The 14,446-nt window shown below is 55.0% G+C and overlaps 1 protein-coding gene across 3 annotated transcripts in view; it reads left to right on the top strand.

The window, feature by feature from the left end:
* The window catches only part of ccdc88c (coiled-coil domain containing 88C), a 312,840-nt gene extending 299,313 nt beyond the window's left edge, over positions 1-13,527 (top strand). For all 3 annotated transcript variants that reach the window (XM_072494152.1, XM_072494150.1, XM_072494156.1), the window contains one exon: positions 10,614-13,527. In XM_072494152.1, the coding sequence (XP_072350253.1) occupies positions 10,614-11,636 (1,023 nt within the window). In that variant the 3' untranslated portion in view covers positions 11,637-13,527. The remainder of the gene's footprint in view (positions 1-10,613) is intronic.
* The last annotated feature ends 919 nt before the right edge of the window (positions 13,528-14,446 follow it).

Here is a 14,446-nt window from a genome sequence, read left to right as displayed (position 1 = left end):
TCCCTCCCACCCCCACGCTCCCTCCCTCCCACCCCCACGCTCCCTCCCTCCCACCCCCACGCTCCCTCCCTCCCACCCCCACGCTCCCTCCCTCCCACCCCCACGCTCCCTCCCTCCCACCCCCACGCTCCCTCCCTCCCACCCCCTTGCTCCCTCCCTCCCACCCCCTTGCTCCCTCCCTCCCACCCCCTCGCTCCCTCCCTCCCTCCCTCCCTCCCTCCCGCCCCCTAACTGCCTCCCTCCCTCCCCCTAACTGCCTCCCTCCCTCCCCCTAACTGCCTCCCTCCCTCCCGCCCCCTAACTGCCTCCCTCCCTCCCGCCCCCTAACTCCCTCCCTCCCGCCCCCTAACTCCCTCCCTCCCCCCCTCGCTCCCTCCCTCCCCCCCTCGCTCCCTCCCACCCTCACTCTCTCCCTCCCACCCTCACTCTCTCCCTCCCACCCTCACTCTCTCCCCCACTCGCTCTCTCCCCCCCTCGCTCTCTCCCCCCCCTCGCTCTCTCCCCCCCTCGCTCTCTCCCTCCCTCCCCCCTCGTTCCCTCCCTGCCCCCTCTCGGTCCCTCCCGCCCCCTCGCTCCCTCCCTCCCACTCGCTCCCCCCTCCCACCCCCTCGCTCCCTCCCCCCACCCCCTCGCTCCCTCCCCCCACCCCCTCGCTCCCTCCCCCCACCCCCTCGCTCCCTCCCACCCCCTCCCTCCCTCCCTCCCTCCCTCCCTCCCTCCCTCCCTCCCACCCCCTCCCTCCCTCCCTCCCGCCCCCTAACTGCCTCCCTCCCTCCCGCCCCCTAACTGCCTCCCTCCCTCCCGCCCCCTAACTGCCTCCCTCCCTCCCGCCCCCTAACTGCCTCCCTCCCTCCCCCTAACTGCCTCCCTCCCTCCCCCTAACTGCCTCCCTCCCTCCCGCCCCCTAACTGCCTCCCTCCCTCCCGCCCCCTAACTGCCTCCCTCCCTCCCGCCCCCTAACTCCCTCCCTCCCTCCCGCCCCCTAACTCCCTCCCTCCCTCCCGCCCCCTAACTCCCTCCCTCCCCCCCCTCGCTCCCTCCCTCCCCCCCCTCGCTCCCTCCCACCCTCACTCTCTCCCACCCTCACTCTCTCCCCCACTCGCTCTCTCCCCCCCTCGCTCTGTCCCCCCTCCTCGCTCTCTCCCCCCCCCTCGCTCTCTCCCCCCCTCGCTCTCTCCCTCCCTCCCCCCTCGCTCCCTCCCTGCCCCCTCTCGGTCCCTCCCGCCCCCTCGCTCCCTCCCTCCCACTCGCTCCCCCCTCCCACCCCGTCGCTCCCTCCCCCCACCCCCTCGCTCCCTCCCACCCCCTCCCTCCCTCCCTCCCTCCCTCCCTCCCTCCCACCCCCTCCCTCCCTCCCTCCCGCCCCCTAACTGCCTCCCTCCCTCCCGCCCCCTAACTGCCTCCCTCCCTCCCGCCCCCTAACTGCCTCCCTCCCTCCCGCCCCCTAACTCCCTCCCTCCCCCCCCTCGCTCCCTCCCTCCCCCCCTCGCTCCCTCCCTCCCCCCCTCGCTCCCTCCCTCCCCCCCCTCGCTCCCTCCCACCCTCACTCCCTCCCCCCTCGCTCTCTCCCCCCCTCGCTCTCTCCCCCCCTCGCTCTCTCCCCCCCTCGCTCTCTCCCCCCCTCGCTCTCTCCCCCCCTCGCTCTCTCCCCCCCTCGCTCTCTCCCCCCCTCGCTCTCTCCCCCCCTCGCTCTCTCCCCCCCTCGCTCTCTCCCCCCCTCGCTCTCTCCCCCCCTCGCTCTCTCCCCCCCCCTCGCTCTCTCCCCCCCTCGCTCTCTCCCTCCCTCCCCCCTCGCTCCCTCCCTGCCCCCTCTCGGTCCCTCCCGCCCCCTCGCTCCCACCCTCCCACTCGCTCCCCCCTCCCACCCCCTCGCTCCCTCCCTCCCACCCCCTCGCTCCCTCCCTCCCACCCCCTCGCTCCCTCCCTCCCACCCCCTCGCTCCCTCCCTCCCACCCCCTCGCTCCCTCCCTCACTCCCACCCCCTCGCTCCCTCCCTCCCTCCCACCCCCTCGCTCCCTCCCTCCCCCTCGCTCCCTCCCTCCCCCTCGCTCCCTCCCTCCCCCTCGCTCCCTCCCTCCACCTCGCTCCCTCCCTCCCCCTCGCTCCCTCCCTCCCCCTCGCTCCCTCCCTCCCCCTCGCTCCCTCCCTCCCCCTCGCTCCCTCCCTCCCCCTCGCTCCCTCCCTCCCCCTCGCTCCCTCCCTCCCCCTCGCTCCCTCCCTCCCCCTCGCTCTCTCCCCCCTCGCTCTCTCCCCCCTCGCTCTCTCCCCCCCTCGCTCTCTCCCCCCCTCGCTCTCTCCCCCCCCTCGCTCTCTCCCCCCCTCGCTCTCTCCCCCCCTCGCTCTCTCCCTCCCTCCCCCCCTCGCTCTCTCCCTCCCTCCCCCCTCGCTCCCTCCCTCCCTCCCCCCTCGCTCCCTCCCTGCCCCCTCTCGGTCCCTCCCGTCCCCTCGCTCCCACCCTCCCACTCGCCGACCCCTCCCACCCCCTCGCTCCCTCCCTCCCCACCCCCTCGCTCCCTCCCTCCCTCCCACACCCTCGCTCCCTCCCTCCCTCCGACCCCCTCGCTCCCTCCCTGCTCCCTCGCTCCCTCCCTGCCCCCTCGCTCCCTCCCTGCCCCCTCGCTCCCTCCCTGCCCCCTCGCTCCCTCCCTGCCCCCTCGCTCCCTCCCTGCCCCCTCGCTCCCTCCCTGCCCCCTCGCTCCCTCCCTGCCCCCTCGCTCCCTCCCTGCCCCCTCGCTCCCACCCTGCCCCCTCGCTCCCACCCTGCCCCCTCGCTCCCACCCTGCCCCCTCGCTCCCACCCTGCCCCCTCGCTCCCACCCTGCCCCCTCGCTCCCACCCTGCCCCCTCGCTCCCACCCTGCCCCCTCGCTCCCACCCTGCCCCCTCGCTCCCACCCTGCCCCCTCGCTCCCACCCTGCCCCCTCGCTCCCACCCTGCCCCCTCGCTCCCACCCTGCCCCCTCGCTCCCACCCTGCCCTCTCGCTCCCACCCTCCCCTCTCGCTCCCACCCTCCCCTCTCGCTCCCACCCTCCCCTCTCGCTCCCACCCTCCCCTCTCGCTCCCACCCTCCCCTCTCGCTCCCACCCTCCCCTCTCGCTCCCACCCTTCCCTCTCGCTCCCACCCTCCCCTCTCGCTCCCACCCTGCCCCCTCGCTCCCACCCTGCCCCCTCGTCCCTCCCTGCTCCTTCCCTGCCCCCTCGCTCCCTCCCGCCCCCTCGCTCCCACCCTGCCCCCTCGTCCCTCCCTGCTCCTTCCCTGCCCCCTCGCTCCCTCCCTGCCCCCTCGCCCCCTCCCTGCCCCCTCGCCTCCTGCCTGCCCCCTCGCTCCCTCCCTGCCCCCTCGCTCCCTCCCTGCCCCCTCGCTCCCTCCCTGCCCCCTCGCTCCCTCCCTGCCCCCTCGCTCCCTCCCTGCCCCCTCGCTCCCTCCCTGCCCCCTTCCCTAACAACCCCGCCCCCTTCCCTAACAACCCCGCCCCCTTCCCTAACAACCCCGCCCCCTTCCCTAACAACCCCGCCCCCTTCCCTAACAACCCCGCCCCCTTCCCTAACAACCCCGCCCCTTCCCTAACAACCCCACCCCCTTCCCTAACAACCCCACCCCCTTCCCTAACAACCCCGCCCCCAGCCCTGCTCTAAACTCAAAGCAGAATGTCAAGATTTGGTAAGTTAACCTGATGGAGCCTTGCTGTGATTGGACAGACCTTGACAGGCCTAATTCAGTATTGTGGCAACCTGCTGAAGGTTCACAATCCGTCTCTGGATGGTAATCTCTCGCTCCACCCTTCTCGCTCGGAGCTGAATTGGGAGAGTCAGGATGGAGGCAGGATATCTACACTGAGCCATCCAATCTGAAAGTGAACCATTTATTCCTATTCTCTGTTTTCAGCCAATTAACTTCTCCTAAATCCTTGTTAATCCATTAACCCCAACCCTGTGAACCCTAATTCTGTGTCATTGCCTCTTGTGTAGAACCTTGTTGAATGCTTTTTGATCGAAATCCACTGCAAGGTTTACAGTCTAAACCCCCTCCGATTTCTCGGGTATGGTTTACCTTCTGTAAATCCTGGAGAATGGTCTCGTCTCACCAAATCACTTTATTTTGTTTTAATTAACCCTTATGGAGCTTTTCTGTGACTGGCCAGCCCAATTCAATTATAGCGACATGGGAATTCTTGTTCACCTAACCCCAACTATCGGTTAATCAGGTACTGCAGCTTACAACCCCCCTGATCAGCCCCTTTAATCACAGATCAGTGCTATGTATCAGCAGAAAAGTGATACAGAGACATGTGGCAATGTTCTATAATTAGAACCAGACAGCTACTTCCTCGTACACACTTCATGTAACACTCCACATTTCCCCTGTCATTTCTTTGTCATTCTTGCACCTTTCCCAATGAAGCTCCACAATAGAGCTTCTGTTTTCACTTCCAGTTACTGCTGTCTAGCTTTCTATTGACAGGCTCTCGATTGTGTCTGGCCCATTTCCTGTGGCTCAGCTTTTACTTTGTCTCTAGCCCCTGCACAGATCATGTTACCCCCCCCTCCCTTCCCCAGCCTTTTCCACAGGGACGTACCCCTCTGAGATGCCTTCGTTCTTGCAACAACACCTCTGCCTTGATGAGGAGTTAGTCCGGGACTCTGTCCCCCCTCTCGGGTGGGCATCAAAGATCCCATGATGGGTCGGGGCTGAGGGAACTTTGAGGTGTAGGGTGGGTTGGGGGGCAGGGAGGTGAAGAGGGGTGTAGGGTGGGTTGCGGGGGGGGGGGGGGGTGGCGCGCAGGTGTGTAGGGTGGCTTTTTCCCCAGTGTCCTGGGCCTTACTTATCACTCATCTAACATCACAAAAGATCAAAGTCTCAGGCTGGGTATTGAATTGTATTTTGTGGGAGATTTTTTTTGTGCCAAATTGGCTGCTGTGTTTCCTACAGTATAGCAGCAATGACACTCCATTGATCTATTCCCCCTGGATATTGGTCCCTCTGCTAAGGGGAAAAGTTTCTCCCTACCCAACCTATCTATGTCCTTCATAATTTTGCACATCTCAGTCAGGCGCCCCCCCCCCCCCCCCCCCTCCCGCCCCTGCATTCTCTGCTCTAAGGAAAACAACCCCAACCTCTCTTCATCGCTGAAATTCTCCAGCGCAGACAACATCCTGGTGAATGTTTTCTGCGCCCTTTTCTGGTGCAATCACATCCTTCCTTTAGTGTGGTGACCAGAACTGCGCACAGTACTCTCATTGTGGCCTAACCAGCATTTTGGACAGCTCCATCATAACCTCCCTGCTCTTGTATTCTATCCCTCAGCTAATAAAGGCAAGTATCCCATGTGCCTTCTTAACCACCTGATCCACCTGTCCTGCTGCCTTTGGGGATCTTTGGCACCCAAGGTGCCTCTGATCCCAGCATCCTACCATTCACTGTGTATACCCTTGCCTTGTTAGTCTTCCAAAAACGCACCACCTCGCACTTTTCAGGGTTAAATTCCATTTGTCGCTGTTATGCCTATCTGACCAGCCCGTCCATATTGTCCTGTAATCTAAGGCTTTCCTCCTCTTATTTACCACACCACCAATTCCCGTGTCATCTGTGAACTTACTGGTCATCCGCACACATTCATGCCTCGATCACTCAATGTAAATTACATTCAGTGTGGAACAGTGGGGCTCTGGTGTGTTCCAGTGTAGGACAGTGGGGCTCTGGTGTGTTCCAGTGTGGGACAGTGGGGCTCTGCTGTGTTCCAGTGTAGGACAGTGGGGCTCTGGTGTGTTCCAGTGTAGGACAGTGGGGCTCTGGTGAGTTCCAGTGTAGGACAGTGGGGCTCTGGTGTGTTCCAGTGTAGGACAGTGGGGCTCTGGTGTGTTCCAGTGTAGGACAGTGGGGCTCTGGTGTGTTCCAGTGTGGGACAGTGCGGCTCTGGTGTGTTCCAGTGTAGGAGGGTGGGGCTCTGGTGTGTTCCAGTGTGGGACAGTGGGGCTCTGGTGTGTTCCAGTGTAGGACAGTGGGGCTCTGGTGTGTTCCAGTGTAGGACAGTGGGGCTCTGGTGTGTTCCAGTGTAGGACAGTGGGGCTCTGGTGTGTTCCAGTGTAGGACAGTGGGGCTCTGGTGTGTTCCAGTGTAGGGCGGTGGGGCTCTGGTGTGTTCCAGTGTAGGACAGTGGAGCTCTGGTGTGTTCCTGTGTGGGACAGTGGGGCTCTGGTGTGTTCCAGTGTAGGACAGTGGAGCTCTGGTGTGTTCCAGATTAGGACAGTGGGGCTCTGGTGTGTTCCAGTGTAGGACGGTGGGGCTCTGGTGTGTTCCAGTGTGGGACAGTGGGGCTCTGGTGTGTTCCAGATTATGACAGTGGGGCTCTGGTGTGTTCCAGTGTGGGACAGTGGAGCTCTGGTGTGTTCCAGATTAGGACAGTGGGGCTCTGGTGTGTTCCAGTGTAGGACGGTGGGGCTCTGGTGTGTTCCAGTGTAGGACAGTGGGGCTCTGGTGTGTTCCAGTGTAGGGGGGTGGGGCTCTGGTGTGTTCCTGTGTGGGACAGTGGAGCTCTGGTGTGTTCCAGTGTAGGACAGTGGGGCTCTGGTGTGTTCCAGTGTAGGACAGTGGGGCTCTGGTGTGTTCCTGTGTGGGACAGTGGAGCTCTGGTGTGTTCCTGTGTGGGACAGTGGAGCTCTGGTGTGTTCCAGTGTAGGACAGTGGAGCTCTGGTGTGTTCCAGATTAGGACAGTGGGGCTCTGGTGTGTTCCAGTGTAGGACGGTGGGGCTCTGGTGTGTTCCAGTGTGGGACAGTGGGGCTCTGGTGTGTTCCAGATTAGGACAGTGGGGCTCTGGTGTGTTCCAGTGTAGGACAGTGGGGCTCTGGTGTGTTCCAGTGTGGGACAGTGGAGCTCTGGTGTGTTCCAGTGTAGGACAGTGGGGCTCTGGTGTGTTCCAGTGTAGGACAGTGGGGCTCTGGTGTGTTCCAGTGTGGGACAGTGCGGCTCTGGTGTGTTCCAGTGTAGGAGGGTGGGGCTCTGGTGTGTTCCAGTGTGGCACAGTGCGGCTCTGGTGTGTTCCAGTGTAGGAGGGTGGGGCTCTGGTGTGTTCCAGTGTGGGACAGTGGGGCTCTGGTGTGTTCCAGTGTAGGACAGTGGGGCTCTGGTGTGTTCCAGTTTAGGACAGTGGGGCTCTGGTGTGTTCCAGTGTGGGACAGTGGGGCTCTGGTGTGTTCCAGTGTAGGAGGGTGGGGCTCTGGTGTGTTCCAGTGTAGGACAGTGGGGCTCTGGTGTGTTCCAGTGTAGGACAGTGGGGCTCTGGTGTGTTCCAGTGTAGGACAGTGGAGCTCTGGTGTGTTCCAGTGTAGGACAGTGGGGCTCTGGTGTGTTCCAGTGTAGGACAGTGGGGCTCTGGTGTGTTCCAGTGTAGGACAGTGGGCCTCACACGGCATGGGTGAGATCAATGACCCAGGAATAAAGCTAAGAAAATGTAAACATTTAACCTTCGACACCCGAGAGCAGTTAATCAGTATTTAAAATAGGATTTAATTCCATGTTTTCAGTTAAGTTTTCAGTTTCGGAGAATGAATGACAAAATGATTGTTGGTAGGTGCATGTTTAGAATAAATATGCCGAGTAACTTTTCCAAATGTGCTTTGGACCTTCCCCTCAATCTTCTGCCTGAAGTTCACTGTCTCACACCAGCCTGCGTCAGGACCTTGTACCACGTAGCTTGCTCTCTGCCCCATTAGTGCCAGCTACAGCCCAGTGCGTGGCACTCTCGTCTGTGGCCCAGATGGTACCCCACATCGACGCTACGACCAAGAAAGCGCAATAGCGCCTACACTACCTCAGGAAACTGACACAATTCGGCATGTCCACATTGACTCTTATCAATTTTTACAGATGCACCATAGAAAGCTTCATGTCTGGCTGCATCACAGCCTGGCATGGCAACTGGTCGGCCCAAGACCGTAAGAAACTCCAGAGAGTCGAGAACACCGCACAGTCCATCACACAAACCCGCCTCCCATCCACTGACTCGAACTACACCTCCTGCTGCGTTGGGAAAGCGGGCAGCATAATCAAAGACCCCTCCCACCCGGCTTACTCTTCCAACTTCTGCAATTGGGCAGGAGATACAAAAGTCTGAGAACACACAATAATAGGTTCAAAAACAGCTTCTTCCCCGCTGTTACCAGACTCCTGAATGACCCTTTTGTGGACTAAACTGATCTCTTTACACATCGTCTCTCCTGAGTAGTACTACACTCATGTGCTTTACCCCAATGTCTATGTATTTACATTGTGTATTTATCGTTTATCCTATGTTTTCACATATGGAGCGATCTGCCTGGACTGGATGCAGAACAATATTTTTCACTGTATCTCTGTACAAGTGACAAATTTAAATCAAATCAAAATGGTTGTGAGTTCAAGTCCCACTCCAGGAACTTAAATGCACAATTCACATATAATTGATGAATCTACACATCCTCCCAACTCACGTGACCAATACAGTGGCATTATGAGTCCTGAAAGGTGCTATTTAAATGCAACCTTTTTCTGCGTTAGAGATATTAATAGATTCAATTCAGAAAGGCTATTTCTCCTAGCGGGAGAGTCCTGAATGCAGGGTCACAGTCTCAAGATTAGGGCCAGGCCATTAAGGACCGAGATGAGGAGAAATTTCTTCATTCATATTCACCAAAGAGAAGGAATTGGTGGATGTTGAGTCTGGAGAAGGGTGTGTAGTACAGCCTGGGTCACATTGAGATCCAAAAAGACAAGATGTTTTTCAAGGTCTTGAAAAATATTACGGTAGATAAGTCCCCAGGGCCTGATGGGATCTACTCCAGAATACTGAAGGAGGCTGGAGAGGAAATTGCTGCGGCCTTGACTGAAATCTTTGGATCCTCACTGTCTTCAGGTGACATCCTGGAGAACTGGAGAATATCCAATGTTGTTCCTTTGTTTAAGAAGGGTAGTAAGGATAATCCAGAGAAATACAGGCCGGTGAGCCTTACGTCAGTGGTAGGGAAATTACTGGAGAGAATTCTTCGAGACAGGATCTACTCCCATTTGGAAGCAAATGGACGTATTAGCGTGAGGCAGCACGGTTTTGTGAAGGAGAGGTCGTGTCTCACTAACTTAATAGAGTTTTTCGAGGAGGTCACAAAGATGATTGTTGCAGGTAGGGCAGTGGATGTTGTCTATATGGACTTCAGTACGGCCTTTGACAAGGTCCCTCATGGCAGACTGGTACAAAAGGTGAAGTCAACGGGATCAGGGGTGAGCTGGCAAGATGGATACAGAACTGGCTAAGTCATAGAAGGCAGAGAGTAGCAATGGAAGGGTGCTTTTCTGATTGGAGGGCTGTGACTAGTGGTGTTCCACAGGGATCAGTGCTGGGACCTTTGCTGTTCATAGTATATATAAATTATTTGGAGGAAAATGTAACTGGTCTGATTAGTAAGTTTGCAGACGACACAAAGGTTGGTGGAATTGTGGATAGCGATGAGGACTGTCAGAGGATACAGCGGGATTTAGATTGTTTGGAGACTTGGGCGGAGAGATGGCAGATGGCGTTTAATCCGGACAAATTTAAGGTAATGCATTTTGGAAGGTCTAATGCAGGTAGGGAAAAGACAGTGAATGGTAGAACCCTCGAGTATTGACAGTCAGAGAGATCTAGGTGCACAGGTCACTGAAGGGGGCAACACAGGTGGAGAAGGTAGTCAAGAAGACATATGGCATGCTTGCCTTGATTGGCCGGTGCATTGAGTATAAAAATTGGCAAGTCATGTTGCACTGTATAGTACCTTAGTTAGGCCACACTTGGGAGTATAGCGTTCAATTCTGGTCGCCACACTACCAGAAGGATGTGGAGGCTTTGGAGAGGGTGCAGAAGAGATTTACCAGGATGCTGCCTGGTATGGAGGGCATTAGCTATGAGGAGAGGTTGGATAAACTTGGTTTGTTCTCACTGGAACGACAGAGGTTGAGGGGTGACCTGATAGAAGTCTACAAAATTATGAGGGGCATAGACAGAGTGGATAGTCAGAGGTTTTTCCCAGAGTAGAGGAGTCAATTACTAGGGGGCATAGGTTTAAGGTGCGAGGAGCAAGGTTTAGAGGAGATGTACGAGGCAAGTTTTTTATGCAGAGGGTAGTGGGTGCCTGGAACTCGCTGCCGGAGGAGGTGGTGGAAGCAGGGTCAATAAGTGACGTTTAAGGGGCATCTTGACAAACACATGAATAGGCTGGGAATAGAGGGATACGGACCCCAGAAGTGCAGAAGATTTTAGCTTAGATGGGCAGTATGGTCGGCACAGGCTTGGAGGGCCGAAGGGCCTGTTCCTGTGCTGTACTTTTCTTTGTTGTTCTTTGTTTGTTCATTCAGCAGGTTGTGAATCTTTGGAATTCTCTACCCTGTGGGCTGTGGATCTTCAGTTGTTGAGTATATTCAAGACGGTGTTTGAGACATTAATGAAATCCTGGGATTTGGGGAGAGGGCAGGAAGTTGGAGCTGAATAAGTATTTACTACTTATCTTAGTAAATAGTGGAGCAGACTTGGAGATAATATATTGTCCTTCTTGCCAGAAAATGATTGCACATTTTAAACCCATTCTTTGTGGTTTTCTTTTGGTTGCAGGTCAGCATTCGGGATGACTTACTGAGTGATTACTTCAGGAAGAAGAGTGAGCCATCCATGATTAGCGAGCACCCTAACAGAAAAGAAACTGCAAAAATGCCGACTAATTATGTGTCCCCTATTGCAAAGAGCACTTTTGACTCTGTGGATGGGAAAGTCCCCAAGCCTGGGCAGTACGTGAGACCGAACCCTCGTCCGACAGTGGCTCATGCACAGTCTGGCTCCTCTCCCCGGCTGACAGCTCCCAGTCACAGTAGCGCTCCCAAGGTGCCCAAGCCAAGGGAGAAAGCAGCACAACCCCAGCAACCACCTCTTGGGAACACTAGAAGCTGTTCACTCACTCGAGCGTTCAGCCTGGCATCGGCTGATTTGCTGAGACTCAATGGCCCCGACAGGCAGGAGACTCAGCACAAGCTGGGGATGGACACTTCTTCGCTGAGCAGGGACAATGGAAAGAGTGGCTGGAAATCTACCAGTGATTGCAGAAGTGGTGGGACACAGTCTGTGCTGCACGAGAGGCCACAGTCAGCTCGGGTGCTGAGCTCCAATCCAATGGTCAACATCAGCTGCCGGTCCCTAGATCCCAGGCGTCTCTCCCTGGCTCCCCCAAAGGATGAGAAATGCCTCCCAATCCCACAGCACTCTCTCAGCAGCCTCAGAAGCAACGGAGGCCCAGGCTCCTCGCCTGTCAGCCCAAACGCCCAACTGGACAAACTCCCTGCTTCCGGCTCACACTGCACGCTGACCCAGCCCCCCGGCGATCGCAAGCCTGCGGCCCGCTGCGGAGAGGTGGCCTTGGTGTCTCCCGTGCGGGCAGTTTCTCATCAAAGCGATGAGCAGACAGGTCGGGGTCATAGGCTGTGCGAAGATTTGGACACTAACAAATCACCCGAATATGGCAACGCCGTAACTGGCACAGAGGACCCGAGTAAAAGAAGTAATGGGGGAGCCAAAAGTGCAGCAGCATCTCCGGAAGCCAGTGGTGATCAGCAGACTGTGTGGTACGAGTATGGATGTGTATAAAAACAGCTCGCACTGTTCCACAGGATCATTCACACCTAAAAACCCTCTGCACTTTCCAACATCCAAAAGGGCAGAAAATGGGTTTATTCAAACAGGTGAATACAAAAATAATCTACAATCGGGTTTGGATCAGAATAATTTGGTTTTTTTGAAAATTCGCTTTTGAGATTCAGTTAAGTAAAACCACCTTGGGAAGCTGGACAGCACAAGGAGGTTCCGAACAAATGCCTCACAACTTGGATTGTGTGCGTGACTGTTAATGTGTTTGTATTTCATTCCTTTCTTCACTGTTTAACAGAGTTATTAACTGGTTCTATTTTACACTGGTTACCGTTTATTAAAATAGGCAACAAAGGAATTTTGTACAAAGCATTCACACTCTTAATATTTGAAGAGTTTAGCTTCAAGGAAAATATCTTTCACTTTGCTCCAAATTCTTTCCCAGAATATCACAGAAGGAGGCCATTTGGCCCATTATAGTGTGCCAACCCTTTGGAAGAACTCTTTCCCTGTAATCTTGTAAATGTTTCCTTTTCAAGAATTCATCCTTTCCCCTTTTGAACATTCCCACTGAACCTACTTTCACTATTTTTTCAGGCAGAATATTCCAAAGCACAACTATCCCCCCCCCCACCCCCAAAAATGGTTCTTTCGTCAGTTACACTAAATCTGTGTCCTCTGGTGACTGCCCTTCAGCCAGTGGAAATTATTTCTCATTATTTCCACTGCCAAAACCTCCTTTTCTCTCAAAAACACGTTTGCACTCAATCCGTGGCTAAGAGGGGGTGAGTTCACAGCAAACCCACAGAACAGATTGCAACCAATGCAGGTAGACCGACACGGACCGGCATGGACACAGTCAATCCACTCCACTCCGGCACCGAGGTCAGGAGTGTTCGGAAGAACGATACTGGTTGGGACAGAGCACTAGATGGTTCCAAAAATGTACAACCCACCATATCCTGTCCTTCAAAAGCAGCCAACCAACCACCTTCCCAGTTCAGGAAGCAGAGAATGCCCACAGGGCACAAATCATCCATTCCAGGAAAATCACAGAGGGGAGACTTTGCTTTTCAAACACTGCACATATTGCCACTTTGCTGCCCTGTATATACTCAAGCATGTATTTCTGTTTCTACATCCTGTAAATAAATGTAAATGGAGAGAATGCATTGGCACCAACATCAGATTTTTTTCTTGCATTGTTTAATCTGAAATCCTGCACGATATTTGTTTTCACTTAGTGATTGAATATAATATGCACAACTCAGAGCTGTTCTCTCTGTACATAGTAACTGGAACCAATGCTGTAATCTTGGGTTTCTGCCACAAGCAGTCTGTCTGTAATTGGTGACACTCCTTGATTATATCTTGTGTTGTCCTGGTTTTCCTTCCATTTAAGTTTTGCATTTTTACTCTGGGAAAGGAAACTTCCAAGTGTGGGTTTTTTTCCGAACTGATTGCCCAAGTGACTTTTTTTTTGGTAATTTACTTGCGGACCAAATTTGGGATTAAATAGGATCACTGGAAAAGCAACAGGGCAAATTTATCATGTTGGTTCCTGTCCCTTCCTTTTGAATAAAAAAGCCCCAGTGTACTTTGGAAGCAGGACTTCCTTGCTTATTGAAAGGGAATGATGAATGATTGATGAAATATCCTTGCACGTTGTAAGAATCCACTGAGTTTTGAGCTCTCTGAGGAACAGAAAATGGTTGTTCTGTTGTACATTTCCTTTTGTAGACAAGGTTTGAAAGATGAACCTTGATGTAATTTATTTTGTCAATATTTACTGTCCTTGGGGATAAAGCTTGATGACACAAATTGAAAATGTAATTTTTGAACTAACATTTAATTGTTTGTAATAAACATTTGAGAAATCATTCTACAACAACATGCAGCTCTCCATTTCTAAGCAAGCCAAATGACCTGAACGTTGAGACTGGACCTTGTTATGTTGACTCCTCTCAATCAGTGTTTACCAGAAGCTGAAAGCTATTGAGCTCCACCCTTCCCTCAGTCTGTTCTCTGTAAAGGCTTTAAAAATCCTAAACTTAGCATTAACCAGCCTCATGTACGTGGTTTATAAGGGGCAGAATTCTCCCATGGCCCCGCCGGCTGGTTCAATGGCAAGCGGAGGGGAGAATTTGACAGGAATCCAAAAATGTTGTACGCTGCCATGAATTTGCTGTAGGATCTTCTGCTGGTGCCCATGATGGTGAATCGGGAAACCCGCAGGAGGCCGGCGTGAGACTGATTTGCATCCGGCTAATAGTAAAAGCAAGTAAAGGCGCCGTAAGGTTGAGAAGGCCTTCATGAATAACCTCAGCCGGTATGGGAATTGAACCTGCGCTGCTAGCATTGCTCTGCATCACAATGCAGCTGTCTAGCCAACTGAGCTAAACTAGCCCCCCTTCCTTCAATGGTGGGTCAATGATTTTCCCGTAGGTGAAACCTGGATCTCGCTGTAGCGTGGCGAGAAACGGGCCACATGGTAACACGGTGGTTAGCACTATTGCTTCACAGCTCCAGGGTCCCAGGTTTGATTCCCGGCTTGGGTCACTGTCTGTGTGGAGTCTGCACGTTGTCCCCGTGTCTGCGTGGGTTTCCTCCGGTTGCTCTGGTTTCCTCCCGAAAGATGCGCTGTTGGGTAATTTGGACATTCTGAATTCTCCCTCTGTGTACCCGAATATGCGCCGGAATGTGGCGACTGGGGAATTTTCACAGTAACTTCATTGCAGTGTTAATGTAAGCCTACTTGTGATAGTAAACATTATTATATTATTACGATGTTGGGCGCCTTTTCAATATGA

Source organism: Scyliorhinus torazame, chromosome 2 (assembly GCF_047496885.1).
Source record: "Scyliorhinus torazame isolate Kashiwa2021f chromosome 2, sScyTor2.1, whole genome shotgun sequence".
Taxonomy (NCBI): Eukaryota; Metazoa; Chordata; class Chondrichthyes; order Carcharhiniformes; family Scyliorhinidae; genus Scyliorhinus; species Scyliorhinus torazame.
This window is presented reverse-complemented; position numbering and strand designations above follow the sequence as displayed.